This window comes from Mastigoproctus giganteus, chromosome 9 (genome assembly GCF_048544385.1).
Source record: "Mastigoproctus giganteus isolate SK-2022 chromosome 9, ASM4854438v1, whole genome shotgun sequence".
Classification (NCBI taxonomy): Eukaryota; Metazoa; Arthropoda; class Arachnida; order Uropygi; family Thelyphonidae; genus Mastigoproctus; species Mastigoproctus giganteus.
The window spans coordinates 110,445,640-110,461,847 of NC_143583.1; the positions used below are offsets into that span (position 1 = coordinate 110,445,640).

The 16,208-nt window shown below is 35.3% G+C and overlaps 1 protein-coding gene across 2 annotated transcripts in view; it reads right to left on the reverse strand.

Annotated features, from left to right (window-relative positions):
* The window catches only part of IleRS (Isoleucyl-tRNA synthetase), a 430,056-nt gene that overhangs the window by 150,396 nt on the left and 263,452 nt on the right, over positions 1–16,208 (reverse strand). For both annotated transcript variants that reach the window (XM_090381523.1, XM_090381522.1), the window contains exons 19-20: positions 12,426–12,546; positions 3,748–3,839 (exon numbers count right to left, since the gene is read on the reverse strand). In XM_090381523.1, the coding sequence (XP_090237649.1) occupies positions 3,748–3,839; positions 12,426–12,546 (213 nt within the window). The remainder of the gene's footprint in view (positions 1–3,747; positions 3,840–12,425; positions 12,547–16,208) is intronic.

Sequence of the window (16,208 nt, forward strand, 5' to 3'; positions counted from 1 at the left end):
GAGTTTTCTTTTATTGATGCTATTGAAGAAGAATTTTAGGCCTGCCAATTTTATTCAATACCCACTCATTTGTTCTTCTATCCAAGTAAGAAATATGCAGTATTCTTCTTCTGTAACACCACAATTCAAATGCCTCAATTTTCTTCCTGTCAACTCTTTTCAGATTCCATCCTTCACATCCATAAGTGGCAACTGGAAAAATTAAGGAATCAATGATTCTCAGCTTCATCTTCAGGGGCAGATCATGATCTCTCCATAATTTTATCAGATCAGCAACCAACATTTTAGCAATTGCCTGTCGTCTCTTTACATCGTTTGAGCAGTCACTATTTTTATTTATTCTTGACCCTAAGTAATCAAATTCATCAACTTCTTCGATATCTTGCCCATTAACCTTCACTTTACTGGAACGAGATTATCACCAATCACCATAATTTTAGTTTTACACACATTCAGAAACAATCCTTTTTTCTTACTTGCTTCACATACTCTCCTCAGAGTTTCTTTAAGATGATCCCTAGAATTACAAATTAGCACAGTATCATCTGCATAACAAAGGTTGCTTAGTTGCTTATCTTCAGTCCTCCAATTTTGATGCCAGTCTCTAAATCTTCACGCATGATATCTTCAGCATAAAGATTAAAAAGGTGAGGTGACAAAATACAGCCCTGCCTGACACCGTTACCTATTGTGAAAAAGTCCATGTTTTCCATGTTCGTTCTCACAGTTCCTTCCTGTTCCTGGTACAGTAGCTTAATAAGCTGAATTATGTGGATTGGGAAACCCATAACAGTCATAGTTTCCCATAGTTTCTCATGTTGAACGCAACCAAATGCTTTTGCATAATCTATAAAACACAAAACGACTAGAACATTGAATTCTTTGCATTTTTCAATAATCAGTCGTAGGCTTAAGATCTGATCTCTGGTTCCTCTACCCCTTCTGAAACCTGCTTGCCTTTCTGGCATTTCTTCTTCAAGTTTTCTTGAGATTCTGTTCAATATGATTTTAAGAAGAATCTTGCTAGTGTGAGAAATTAGGCTAATAGTCCTGTAATTTGAGCAAATTTTCAGATCTCCTTTTTTTGGTAAAGGGATGAAAATTGATTTCTTACAATCTGATGGCCACCATCGTATTTCCAAAATTTTTACAATAATTTTATGAAAAAACTCTGTGCCCTTCACACCTGTAGCTTTAATCAATTCTGCTGGGATTTCATCAATTCCAGGTTACTTTCCACATGTTAGTTCTCTGATGGCTTTTTTGACTTCTTTCTTCAGTGAAACTGGTTCGTGATCACACTCTTGAAAAGGGGGTGGAAGACCATTAGTGGCAGCAGATGCTCAGAAGAGCTGCTCACAATTCTTTCCACCTTCCTTTGATTGTGTTCTCTTCTGTTAAAATTTCCTCTTTAGAGTCCTTAATTATATTAAGTTTTGGTTGGAACTTTTGTCTTAAGGACTTAATTACATCATACTTCTTTTTAGTGTTGTTTCATTTGTTGTGGTATTCGATTTCTTTGCTCTTTCGATTGATATAATACTGTTTGTCCTGGCTTAAACAAAGCTTGATGACTTTTCTTAGTTCCTGATACTCTTCGTTTCCTTGTACACCCTGGGCTTTTGCAGTTCTTTTTGTGCCTATTTGTGTCTATTTGCTGAATCCTTAATAACGCTTTTTGTATTTTCCCACATTTCCTAAGACAGCATATCGTCATCTAGTTCCATTAGAGCTTGAAAACGATTGCCTGTTTCAAGCATATAATTGTTTGGAATATTTTCTACCTCCAATTGTCTAGGAAAAACCTTATTCATGATCTTTTTCAGCTTCAGCTTGAGAATGATGTGGAGTAGCTTTTTTTTTTTTTTTGTAATTGTTGGCGCATCGGTTTCTGTGGCCATAATGCACCTCCCAAGGTTTTTGCAGTACTCTGATCCAAGCCCAAGGCGGGATTCAAACCAGTGACCTTTGGTGTGTGTGTGTGTGTGTGTGGAGTAGCTGATGATCACTGGCACAATCTTCTCTGCGAAGTGTTTCTGTGGTGATTACGCTGGAATGCCACCTTTGCTGCATAAGGATATAATCAATCTGATTCCTTGTTTTATGATCAGGAGATTTCCATGTGTAGAGCCTTCTCAGGTGCTGCTGAAAGCACGTGTTACATATGACAAAATTCAATTTAACTTTCACCCCACTCATTTCTAGTGCCAAGACCAAACCTACCACATTCCAGACTAGAAGAAACTGTCTTGCCTACTTTTGCATTAAAATCACCCATGAGTATCAAAACATCCTTACCAGATCAAGAGCTGACTGGAGATTTTCATAATAAATGTCCATATCTTCGTCTGTGGATGTTGATGTCGGTGCATATACAACTAAAACTGTGAGATTTACTGGCTGGCTCTGAAGTCTAACTGTCATCATTCTATTATTAATAGGATTGTATCCAAGAAGAGACCTTGAACATTCCTTATTGAAAATGACAGAGACACCATGTTCTTTTACTTGGTCACTTCCAGAAAAAACAACCAAAAACCCATTTCCAGTTTTGAAATGACCTTGTCCTGTCCACATGACTTTGGTTGCTCTAAAATGTCAATACAGAGAAACAAATTTTATAAAATTTGTCTCTCTGCATAACTTTAGAATACAGAGAATGTAGTTTTCAGTAATTAGAAATTTTCTGTGGCTTGCCAAATATTCCAAAAAATTCATATGTGGTCCGCTTCTCTAAAAGTTTGGGGACCCCAGATCTAAATTGTGAGGAGAGCTACACTAAGAATTTGAATAACACACTTCTAATGTGTATTCAAAGTCATACTTAAGAAATTTAGTTCAGAACGCCAAACTACATTATGAAAATCTCTTCATGTGCAATATTGTTCCCCATATTCACTGCTTGAAGGGATGAAATAAGTTTTATTTAGGCAGGTACTACTACAACCTTAAAACAGACATCTCCATTTCCAGGAGGTAGTTTTTTTAGAAATTATCCCATGCTTTTGCATCACATTTTTTATACATTTTTTTTTTAATAATCCTTCTTTAAACAACAATTATTCATAGCCAAAATAAAGACTATAAATTAAAAAAAATTTAAATGCACATCCTATCATTCCTCATAGCAGAGATATATGATCTCTTACCAGTTTATTAATTCTTTCTCTCTTACAAATACCGCTATGCTATTTGAACAATGACATTAGTGATTTTTTTTTTCATTTAATATTTTATTTCATTGTTGATAACTGGATAGAAGAAGTGTGAAGACATTTCTTTAAAATTTTCAAACTAATGTTTTTAGTTCTTTCATTCGATTTCCTTATTTTCTTCTTTTTTTTTTGGAAACAACCTATAGTAATCATTAAGCCCATATCTTCCAGGTATGATTTTATATCTATTAGAGATTTATTATCCAAATCCTTTAGTATTATTCAAAATCTGCGAGGTGGATTATCCTAAACTGTATGAATTAGGATATCTATATGTGAAAAAGCCACTCTGAGAAGCTTACTTAATGTCACTATTTACAGGAAGAAAAAACTTGGAGGGAGGGGGAACCTAGCTTCTCTGCACAAACTTAACTTCCTTAGTCAGCTAGAAACAGATTCAATAAATTGTGTGCATGCTTGTAAACAATTCCACAACAAGTCTTTTATGATCTGTGTCATTACTGTGGAAAATGTAGCTACTATTCTATGCTCAAAAATTCAAAACTGCTAAGAAATAAAAAATAACATTTACCTTTAGTCTTTTTCTATTCATTCTTACATACCAGTTGGTCAACTGATCTACAAATTTTAAAAGTCGAGGAACAACAGTATAAAGGTGATAAGCTAAAAAAGGAAAACAAAAATTTTATGGAATGAAACAGGAGTCAAACCTATGCTAATATATACACTTTGAAGACCTAACTCTAGACTGTGTCACTAATTTTTGCATTGTGAAAAATCAATGCTATTACTATTTAAAAATAATATAATAAAAAAAATAATATAATAAAACAAAACATCCCCTCCACATTACTTTATCCCAATCCTTAATTAGGTACAAAAATTTTCTAATAAACTGATGTGGCCAGTAAACGTTAAAGACTGGGCCAATTATTAGAAAAATAGGAAAAAAGAATAGTTTTTTAAGGTAAAATGAATAAATTTTATCCATGTTTTGAAAAATCCCGCTAATAATTAAAAAAAAAAAAACAAACAAACAAGAATCCTTGTGTTCTCTTTACACTTGACACATGGTACAAAGTTAATAAGAAAAATATTTGAAAAAAAAAATCTATTATCAGATTGCATATTTTTCCTTAATTTGAAAAATTAAGCAAGTAGAAATATATAGCATAAAAAAGCACACATCTCTTATTAATTATGTTTATATATTTCATGGAATTCTTTATAAAAAATTAGAGAATTTGTTCAAGGTTAATAAGTACAGTTAAAATCAAAATTTCTAGTCTGTAATTTTCATTCTTAGCTTACTCAAAAGGATAAACAGAAACATAAAATTAATATATATATATATATATATATACATTTTTTTCCTTGAATTTATTTAACACAAGTAAGCCTTTGTACTCCAAAGCAACTACATGGATTAAGATGAGTTAATATTATAATGGACACCATATATGGTGCTCTGTTAATAATGGGGCATGTATTTTTTGTGGTGATATGCAGATTAAAAAACATAACATGAATACATAAAATAAATAATATAAAAAAGTAAATTTATAAAATATAATGTAGCGCTCTCTGATGTGTGCTCAGCTGTTTCAAAGATAATGCTAAATGAAGCTGACTGTTTATAATTTAAATTAAACAGATCAATAGAATGCAAACTTGTGCTAATATATATACACTTTGCCAACTAAACTCAAGATTGTGCCACTTATTTTTACAACAAAATAAGTGGCACAGTCTTTCCCTTTTTCTGTTTCTTTTCCTTGTCTCCTTAAACACACAAGTTAGATAAATTAGGTTACCGGGTTTACTCAAAATTCCCATAAATAATCGAATTAACTCATTGTCATAGCATAACGTAATTAACCAGATTTAATATGAGCCAAGAATAAGAATATACAAGGAAAGCATAGACTTAATTTATATCCTAATGGAACTGATTTAATATACCTAAGCAGAGACTCCAGATAACTTTGTAAACTAAACCTAAATAGCTAGTCTGCTACCATTGTTGTTGTTGTATTGTTATAGAAATATATAAATGCCATTTAGTAGTAGCAGTAGTCTTCTATATAATCCCACAGGAGGGTTTGTAATATAGTTATATTAAAAGTCCATAAATTATAAATAAGTTAATACAAAATTTATCTCAAAGTGCAACTTAAAATAGCGTAGTAAGTATTGCTGCTGAATGAATATAGTTCATACTATACTTGTGCTATACTACATTATATTATATTTGTCTCTTAGTTTTGTGCAGTATTCATACAGTTATATTAGAATCATGTGAGCAAAAGGCAATAAGCAGCAGGAATGCTTTGGCTCATGGGAGAACTGGTGTTGGTAGTTATCTTAGGAATTTGTAATATGTTCTGCTTGTTGTCTGTTTGCAAGACTACCTTTAGCCAGACATGATGCAGCCAAAGGGGATGCCTTGTGTGTGTGTGTGTGTGTGTGTGTGTGTGTGTGTGTGTGTGTGTGTGTGTGTGTGTGTGTGTGTGTGTGTGTGTGTGTGTGTGTGTTCACTGCAAAGAGCATGAGTGGGCTAAGAACAAATTTAGCATTCTAATGGATTTGTATGAAAGCTTGGAAAACAGGGTTGGTGCTCTCAAAGAACCCATCAAGCATTCAGCTGCTCAGCTCAATGCTAGAGCTCATACATGAACAACAGAGAACATAACATCCTCAAAGGCAGAGATCTCTCATTCAGAAGGTAGCAGACATTGGTGATGCTACTGGCAGGGAAACAGAAAATATATTGTGTGTAGAGTATAGGTGGAATAGGATCAGCTATCATCTTTTAAGGGCACAAGAGGCGATACATGTTGTACACATTGGCACTAATGGTACTGAGAAGACATCTGAGGAATTGCTTAACATGTTTGCTGCCGATCACGCGCCAACGTGTGATGTTGCAGCAGTATTGAAGATCCAATCACGTGCAGGTGCGGGATGTGGCATCATTACCCAGTAGCCAATCACGTGCAGGTGCGAGATTCGTTAGATGTTAGAATGAAGTTCTCAACTTCAGTTGGCATTGTGTTTTTGCTGTGTATAGTTGTTTCGGCATCAAGTAAAGGGTGTAAACTATATGTAGTTGTATGCGGTGTTGAACATTTTGTTACGTGACGTGCGGAAAAGCCTTGTAATATGAGTTGTGCAGATGACAGTTCAGCAGGCCCTTCGCGCCCAAAAAGAAGAAAAGTGCAATATAAAAAAATCCCTTACAGATGAAGAAATTGCAAAAATGTTGGAAGAGTTATCTGATGTATATCCCAGTGATGTCAGTTATGACGATGGCGAAGATTTTATCCCTCCAAAGGACGCTTCGGATTCGGAAAGTGTAGATGAAGAAGATATTGTGGAAGAGGCTACACTTCCACAGCAGGATTCCGGTGAGTTGGAAAATGTCATGTGGGAAAATGACATAACATTGATGAAAAAGTTTCATTTTACAAAATCCGAGTCTTTGCTGCAACCCGTGTCAGGTGATAATCCTATAGATTACTTTCGTCATTTATTGATCGACAATATCTTGGATGAAATAATTACACAAACAAATGTTTATGCTCGTGAAATACTTCTTCCCCGAGAAAATAAAGAACATTCTCGAATAAATGCATGGAAGGACACCACTAGAGATGAAATGCTGGTATTTTTTGGATTGATTTTACATATGGGAACCATTCGACTGAACTGCATACAAGATTAATGGAAAACAGATAAACTGTTCGGATTACATGTGTTCGCAGATAACATGAGCAGGAATCGTTTCTTATTATTACTGCGGGCCTTGCATTTTGCAAAAAATCCAGAAAAGAAAGAGGTATGTCCACAGGATCGCCTATATAAAATTCGAAAAATGGTGAATCTGTTCAATGTACGAATGTCAGAAATATATTATCTAGGACGTGAGATTAGCTTAGATGAGTCTATGATATTGTGGCATGGAAGGCTTGTTTTTCGACAGTACATTCAAAAACAAATGCCATAAGTATGGCATCAAGTTATATATCATCACAATGCCTACTGGCATGGTTATCAAATTTCAAGTATATACCGGTATGTTGGATGATTCTGGTGGAAAAGGTGGAATGTTAGATGTCAGGAATGTTTGATGGAATGTTAGATGTCAGGCATAGCATATTTATGGACAATTATTACAATAGCTATGAACTCGCTGACAGACAAACCCATTGTACTGGGACAATCAGAAGTAATAGGAAAACATTTTCGAAAGAGGTTCGAGAAAAAAAGCTGAAGAAAGGGGAAACTTTATCAAGGTGTGCCCATGGTGTAATGAGCACTAAGTGGAAGGACAGAAGAGATGTCAGTTACATATCTACAGAATACCAAAATGATATGATGGAAATGCAGAACAAACGAGGTGAACTGAAATCAAAACCATTGCCTATAATTGAATATAATAGGTTTGTGTCAGGCATTTACAAGCAAGATCAAATGCTTGCCTATTATCCTTGCGAAAGGAAAACCATCAGGTGGCCTACACAAATATGTATGCATATTTTGCAACTAATAATGATGAATGCACACCATATCTATACTAAATATTCACATAACAAGATGCAACTTTATGACTTCCGTTTATCAGTGATCAGATCTTTATTGAAACAGCCATCTGATCTCCCTCATACTGTGCATGATGTACCTGAACTGGAACATGTGCTCAAACCGCGGGAAGAAAGAAAAGGTGGAAAGATATTGAGGAAGCAATGCAAACATTGCTATTCTGAAGGGAAACATAAGGATACAATCTATATCTGCAGTGTTTGTGAAGGATCACCCGGCTATTGCTTAGACTGTGTGAACATTATACATAAGTAACATTCTTACGCATAGTATTTGTAATCTGTATTGGTTTGGTACGAAATAACACGTATTTCTTAACGTTACCAATTTTTTTTTGTTTTATTATTTACATACTATATTATTATGATTTTGTGTCACGCACCAGCGCATAATGCGACATTTACAGCCAAATTTGACCTCCAGTTCCTATCACGCGCTGGCGCGTGAATCTCAAAATCTTTTGGAAACTGCTTATACGACCCGTGAATATTGATATGATATACCTAACAATCCCTTATTACCAATTTTCAAGCTTTTTCGTTATGGAAACACAGTCGGCTTCTAGCGACAGTCTCCTCCTTCTATGCCGCGCTATTGACAATAGCATGCTGACTCATGACCGGCAGCAAACGTGTTAACAAGAACAGTGAAATGCTAAGACAAAAGTCAAGAGTTAAAATTAAATTTGAAAATGTCTTCAATTCTGCCCACACACAATAGGAAATACATGATATTTCCTATGAGCCCTATTAATCAATTTGGCTCTGAAGAGACTGTACAAGGCTCATGGGGTAGAATTCCTTCCATTTAAGGCTCAGGAACTAGAATCTTTCTATTTAAGTGTATCCCATCCCTGCAAAAAACAGAGATGGGAAACATTTAAATAGAAGGGTGTGCAATAATATTTGCTCAGGCTATCGAGGTAGCTTTGGGTGGGTTTGAAAACTGCTTGGGAGGACACACGTATTAATAGAGTAGCTCGGTGGTTTTCAACCTTTTTTTAATAACGGCACCCCTAAGTAATTTATTTTATTTTGTGGCACCCCTACTCAATTTTCTCAATATATATACATACACAGTAAACCCCCGCTATTCGTGGTATCTGTATTCGTGGTTTTGGGTATTCGTGGTTGCTGATTTAATATAAAATGAAACCAAAAAAAAAAAATGTGAATTTTAAAGCGCCGTGAACATTTTCTGCCATAAAAATACATGGGCGTGTCTAAAATTATCTTTCCCGGTCAAAACAGCGCTCAGTGGTTGAGGGGTGACAAAATCACGAGCGTGGATTCTCGCTAATCCTTGTTCAGTATGTGTTATGTGCTTCTCATGGAAGGTTTCATCGTTTGCTTTTAATTTATATGCTTATAAACTGAATACATTTATCAATTTATAAATTGATATGCTTACAAGAGTGATAAATCTACCGTTTTGCAGTGTAAAACAGACTTTTTCGAGTGTGCTAATGGAAGAAAGTGACTTTATTGTGGACAAGTTCTTTCTAACCTGTACAAAAATATGGCTAAGAATAACAAGGGAAATGTGAAAAGATCAAAGAAGGTGATGACATTAGCAAATAAAATTTAGTTACTGGATAAAATTTCTAATGGTGAAAGTGTCGCCTCAGTGACAAAACATTATAAAATCAATGAGTCAACGGTACAATCAATCAAGAAACCGGAAGAAAAAATCCGCCGTAGTGTCCGTGAAAACGCGCTAATTGTTTCAAAAATTTGCTCTGTAACTCATGATGTTAAATTAGAAAAAATGGAAAGGCTTTAAATCTGTGGATAGAAGACCGAACTCAAAATAAAATTCCGTTAAGTTCACTCATCATTCGTGAAAAGGCAAAACTCCTTTATCAACACTTTAGCGAAACTGATGATAGCACTGGCGGGATAAATTTTTTAGCTAGCAAAGGCACTAGTTTGAAAGATTTGTTTGAAATTTCTAATAAATATTACATTTAATATTAAATTGTTTCTTATTTTCATTTCGATGCCATATGCTTGCATTTCACTATGTACTGTCTATGTACATAGTCATATTATGAAGATACATATAATACATACATAGACAAAATTTTAGATTAGTTTTTCTTATATATATTTCATACTTTGGAACGGAACCCCTTTATTACTATGGGAGCCATAACTCAGTATTTGCGTTTTCAGTATTCGTGGCATTTCTCAGGAACGTAACCCCCGTGAATAGCAGGGGTTTACTGTATCTATAATATTAAAAAATATATATGTTATAAGATATTTATTACAATAATATAATTATAAAAATTACATTTTATAATACAAATTATAAAAATTACATTTCATAATACAAATTATATATATACAGTATATAATTTTATTCTTTATATAGAGGTACTAAGTAAACAGTAATTATAGATCACCACAAAATTAAAAAGATACTGTACACCGTTTTATAATGAAATAAACATAAATTAAAAAATAATAATAAGTTTAAGTAACTTAAACTCAAATTACATGTTGTTGCGGCACCCCGGTTGAAAACCACTGGAGTAGCTGCAGGCAGAGATGAAAATGATTCTTGCACTGCTTCTACTGGGACATAGGGCAGCCTGAAAAGCGAGGTGTCAGATATTACAAGGCTTGCTGGGGGTCACCATGACATGCAAATAAATAAATTTACTATACTTCTAGTGTTAGAAATATAGTAAACAAATGTGATAAATTTGAAGTACTGATTAAGTCAACAAACGCAAACATAGGAGGGATATTGGAAGCATGGTGCCAATCATTGGTGATGCGACTGCCACTCAGACATATGTGATGCAGAATTTGTATATGTTGAATACATGGGCATAGAAGGGATAGGCAGGAGAGAAGGTAGGGGAGTAATTTTCTTGGTTAAGAAGCTCAAGGAATCTAAGTACCCTGGATGATGTGGGTGGCCAGTGCAATGCGACAAAAATTAAAATGAGAATAGGAGTACATTATAGATCTAACAACTGTGATGAGTATAATGAACAACTGTATAGCGAATAGAGCGAGACAGTAGATCAGAATGTCTTATAATGGGAGATTTTAACTTTCCAGATAATGACTGGAATTTGTGGGTTGGTCTTACACAGTAGCAAACATTTTCTGGATTTATTCGATGACTGTTTTCTATAGTGGCATGTTAGAGAGGTAAGAAGAGAAAACAATACTATTGATCTGATTATCAATATGCAGCTCATCACGCACAGAGAATACCCAAATGAAGAAACCATTAGGTGTCAGTAATCATTATATATTGATGTGGGAGCTACTTAAAGATATAACTACTGTCAAGGGTAAAGGGAAGGCATTTTGTTTTCATAAAGGTAACTAAAATGGTCTTACACAGTTTTTAAATTCCTTTCAGTAGTGATATTACCAACTACAAATTGTAAAGGAGGCATTGAGGAAGTAATCATAGAAGTTACTAAGCTTTTATATACCAACTAAGGGACACAGTTCAAGGTTTAGACCTAAAGGGATGTCAGATGAACTGATGAGACCAGTAGCAGGGAAGAAAAATGCATGGGATGATTATAATCAAGTCACTAACTGGGTTAGATAAGCAAAGGCACACTATAAGAAGTCCTTGGCTAAGAATGCAAAAAAAATTCATTGCTTATGTTAACAAGGAAAGGGAACAGCATTGGTCCAGTAGATATGAATGATTTAACTAGTGATGATCCAGTTCAGGTTGCTGACAAAGTAAATTAATATTTTGCATACACATACAAGCATTAGAATTTTTAAGGATGGGAGCATCAGAAGTACACCAAGTTTTAACTAGGAGATAAATAATTTTGTTGCAACTGAGAAGAAACTGGAAGAGAAACTGCTGAAGCTAAATTTAAATAAAGCACATGGAGCTGATGAGATCTATCCAATTATATTAAAAGCAGCAGCAAAAGAGGTAAGCAAACCCTTGGCTGCAATTATGAGAGCATCCTACAGATCAAAGAGCAATTATAGACCTGTAAGTTTGACTTCTGTTCCAGAGAAAATAATGTAGAAGTGGTTGAAGAAGTATTGCAGAATCATCTTAAGAGAAATGGAATTATATGGAAACCACAGCAGAGGTTTGTTGAGGGGGTATCCTATCTGACCAATCTGATTAGCTATTACGGCAAAGTAACAAAGAAGGGATGTAAATAATAGTTTTGAAATCATATATTTAGATTTCTGTACAGCTTTTGCCACTGCTCCACGCTAAAAACTGCTGTATGAATTGGAGAACAAGTGGAGACTTTTTGGATCCAGTCCATAAAGGATATAATGTAGAGATAATGCTAATTAAAGGAAAATTGTGTGAAGTTCTTTTATCATAGTATCATATGTTTCCTGTTATTGATACTATAAGTATTTCAAGCAACCCAAGTCTGCAGCTCAAGAGGATGAATGATCCATCACTTACTGAGCCAACTTTTTGCAATTTTTTATTATTTACTAAAACAATACAAAACAATGTTTCAGATGACAATAATAATAATAATAAAAACATTACAAGTTTGTATACTGATTGATTAACAGCTTATTTCTTAATCAATCAATGCAGATATAATTTAATATTTAAGAATGTGGGAAGTAAATGTTTATTTTTTCTTTTGTATAAATCTATATAAAGAGAGCTTACCTGCCATTTCCTGTTTTATGAATAGTACTAAGCTTTCTGTAAACGACAGGATCCATTTATCCATAATATTAGAGACATTTTTCTGTTTAATCTGACCATACACAAAATGAATTTTCCATTCCTATACAAAATAAATTCACTCAAATAAAAAGTACTAACTGTAAAATGCAAATATACAGAATAATATACAAATGCCTGTTCAAAACAATAGTTAAGACTGTTAACAAAATTAATTATTATTTTATAGGAAAAAATTGGCAATGAATAGGTACATACAGCCATTGGACTATCATATAATATAGTTTCACATCACCAATGATGAGTAAATTTTAAACTCCATATTTTTTTGAAGCTTTTACTTTTACCTACATCAATATGCAAGCTAACAAAGATTATGCAAAGTCTTTGGCAAAGGATGCCAAAGATTTCTCATAAAACAGCAAAGTCTTTTTTAATTATGTAAACACCAAAAGGAAGGTGATAAATCATATTGGTCCACTTAATATTAATGGTTTAACAGTTGATAATCTTGTTCAGAATAGGTACTGCACACAAACTGAATAGGTATTGTGCATTTATATTCATGCATGAGGAATTCTTTAGGGACAGGTATGCCAGAAGTTTATCCAACTCCAACAGGGAGCTGAATGATTTGTGATAAATGAGAAGTGGAAGAGAAATTGTTTAAGCTAAACATAAAAAAGCATTTGGAATGGATGGAATCACTTCAATTACATTACAGGAAACAGCAAAGGAGGTAAGCAAACTCTTAGCCATAATTATGTGAGCATCTTTGGATTCCCTATGGACTGGATATGAGTGGACGTATCCCCAATTCACAAAGCGGAGAAGGGGGGGGGGTCAAAGGGTGACATGAGTAATTACAGACCTGTTAGCTTAACTTCTGTTCCGGGGGAAATAATGGAGTCACTGGTTAAAGAAGTAATGTAGAACCAGCTCAGGAATGCAATTATACTGCAGTCAGAGCATGAATTTCTCAAGGGGTGATCTTGGCTGAATCAACACATACAGGGTGTCTCAAAAATATTGGTACAAACGTTTAGGGGAGGTAGGTAACATCTAAAGGAATGTGAATTGCATAGGAACTCATAACTGGAAACGTCAAGGGAAAGTAGTAGCAGAGGCACAAGAAGCAGAAATGAAGCAAGACAGTAATTAATGGCAAACATTTATTTGACATAATATTAACAATGGAGTACGAGATGGATGCATTTCATGATGTTACAACAGATGCTCGAAGGTTCCACCACGAGACGCGATGCATGCATGACACCGACGCAGCATGGATTGGTGGACACAGTCGAACACACCTGGAATTTCTTTGACAGTAGCAGCAGCGCAGATGAGTCTTGCCACGAGATCCATTTCCGTCTCCACAGGCGATTCATACACGATAGATTTGAGGGCCCCCCACAGAAAGAAATCAAGGGTCAATAAATCAGGCCAGGCAACGGGTCCACCACGGGCAATCCATTGACGCCCAAAATGCTTGTTCAAATGGTCACGAACACACCTTCCATAATGGGCAGGCGCCCTGTCATGTTGAAACCAAATGTTGCATCTCACATTTGCTGGAACATCGTCAAGTAACCCTGGTAGAACTTGTTCAAGAAAAATCCGATATTTAGCGGAGTTCGTGCGGGATGGTAACAGGTATGGGCCGACTAAGCAGTCACCGACCATACCTATCCACACATTTATTGCAAAGCGATATTGTGCCACATGGGGGCGCACACCGTGTGGGTTGTCGTGAGCCCACACATGAGCATTGTGCCGATTGAATAAGTCTTCCCGAGTGAAATAAGCCTCATCCGTGACCAAAACATAGGCTGGAAAATTCAAGCCTCGAACACTTTCTTGGAGAAACCACTGCACAAAAGCCACACTTGCAGGATGATCTTGGGGGAGCAGTAACCGATCGTCGTGCCAGACATGCTGTACACTGCAATGAGACACTCCTAAGGCAGAGGCAATGGCACGTGTGCTGGTAGTAGGATTATTCTGGACGGCATTCAACACACTTTCTTCCATGGCGGGAGTTCACGTCGAAAATGGTCTGCCCGCACTACTCCTGTTACCTCTAAATGACCCATAATCACACAAATTTTGATGCACATGTACAAACAAATGGTGGTCCTATACATGTCTGTCTGGGAAGCGTTCTTCATAAATTCGTTGAGCAGCTCGTCCATTTCCCTCTGCTAATCCATACACTAGGTGCATGTCTGCCAGCTCACAGTTCGTATATCGATGCATGCTCTTCGTGCGGCGACTATTACTTGAATGAGTAAACTAGAAATTTTCCCTCTCACAAACTGATGAACAGTACCGTGTACCGACTTACAGTGACGTTTCCGGTTATGGGTTCCTATGCAATTCACATTCTTTTAGATGTTACCTACCTCCCCTAAACGTTTGTACCAATATTTTTGAGACACCCTGTATAGAGCAGAGTTGCATGCAATTTAGATTGCTTTAGATCACATAAAAGTTAGTCGTTATCTAGGATATATGAGATATACTGATTGGTAAAACTAGTTGAGATAAGTAGATGATTATCCCACTGTATAAGGTAGTCAAGCTACAACTTGAATACTGCATACAGGTCAGATAGGCCACATTTTAGGAGAGATATAGAGCTGTTGGATGGGTGCAGGAAGGACATCGAGATTGATGAGGGGAACAAAGGGGTGCTCTTACCTCAAAAGTCTGCAGTTCTGGAAATTACAGTGGCTGGAGACTGGGCACCTGTGAGGTGATATGAATGAGGGCTTGCAAATGGCTATTATTGTTGGTATATTTGATTACGAAGTGCAGATAGAATTTGTAATTTCTACTAAGTAATTTCTAATTAATTATTTCAATCTAATAAAAATTTCAATCTAATGTCTATGAATGGGCAAATTTCTATGCTGTTCTCTAGGTTTCTTTCAAAGCAATCCAGCCTTCCAAGCTCAAACTCTAATATATTAAATAAGGAGCATGCTAATATTACATGAACACAAAGTTAAATGAGAATATGCATTAGCAGCAGAAAAACATGCCTAAAGAGTAAATTAGTCAATAATAACATACCTACAGGGGTTTAATAACGTACCATATGAACAGAGCCATTAAGACTGCTTCTTGTATTTTGCACAATAATTTCAACATAAAATTATGGAATCATTTTGGATTGAAATAATAACCAACCTTCTTCAAAATTATTCAAACTTAGACAAAATACGTTTTAAATTTGTCTAAACTGCACAAAAACTATGATGGCAGCATAAATAAAATTCTTATTTATTTAAGAACTATAAAGTTCTTATTTATTTTTTGCTAATAAAACCCACCTGGTTTTGTCACTATTGCTACCAACGTTTCCTATAAAAGCACTACGTGAAGCACATAGATTACTGTCCAAGACAATACTGGTTGATGAAAGTTGTAAATATGTATATAGGTTATTATTCCAGGCATTCTGGGCTGTTATGCGGTAGAACAGCGGTGTCCAACCTGCTGCTTGCGGGCCAGATACCGCCTGTGACTGATTTTTATATGGCCTGCAAGGCCATGAAAATGGCTTTTCTTCGGATCAGCGTATATTTGCAAGCAAATTTTATCACACATGAAATCAAATAAATATTTTAAAAAAATCAGAATAACAGATGAGTATCTTCATTCTGTATTGAGAATTGGTGTCACAAATTTTCAATCAACTTTCGAACAATTATCTAAAAATATCCAGCCTCAATCATTTCGTTAAATGTTAAGTTTTGT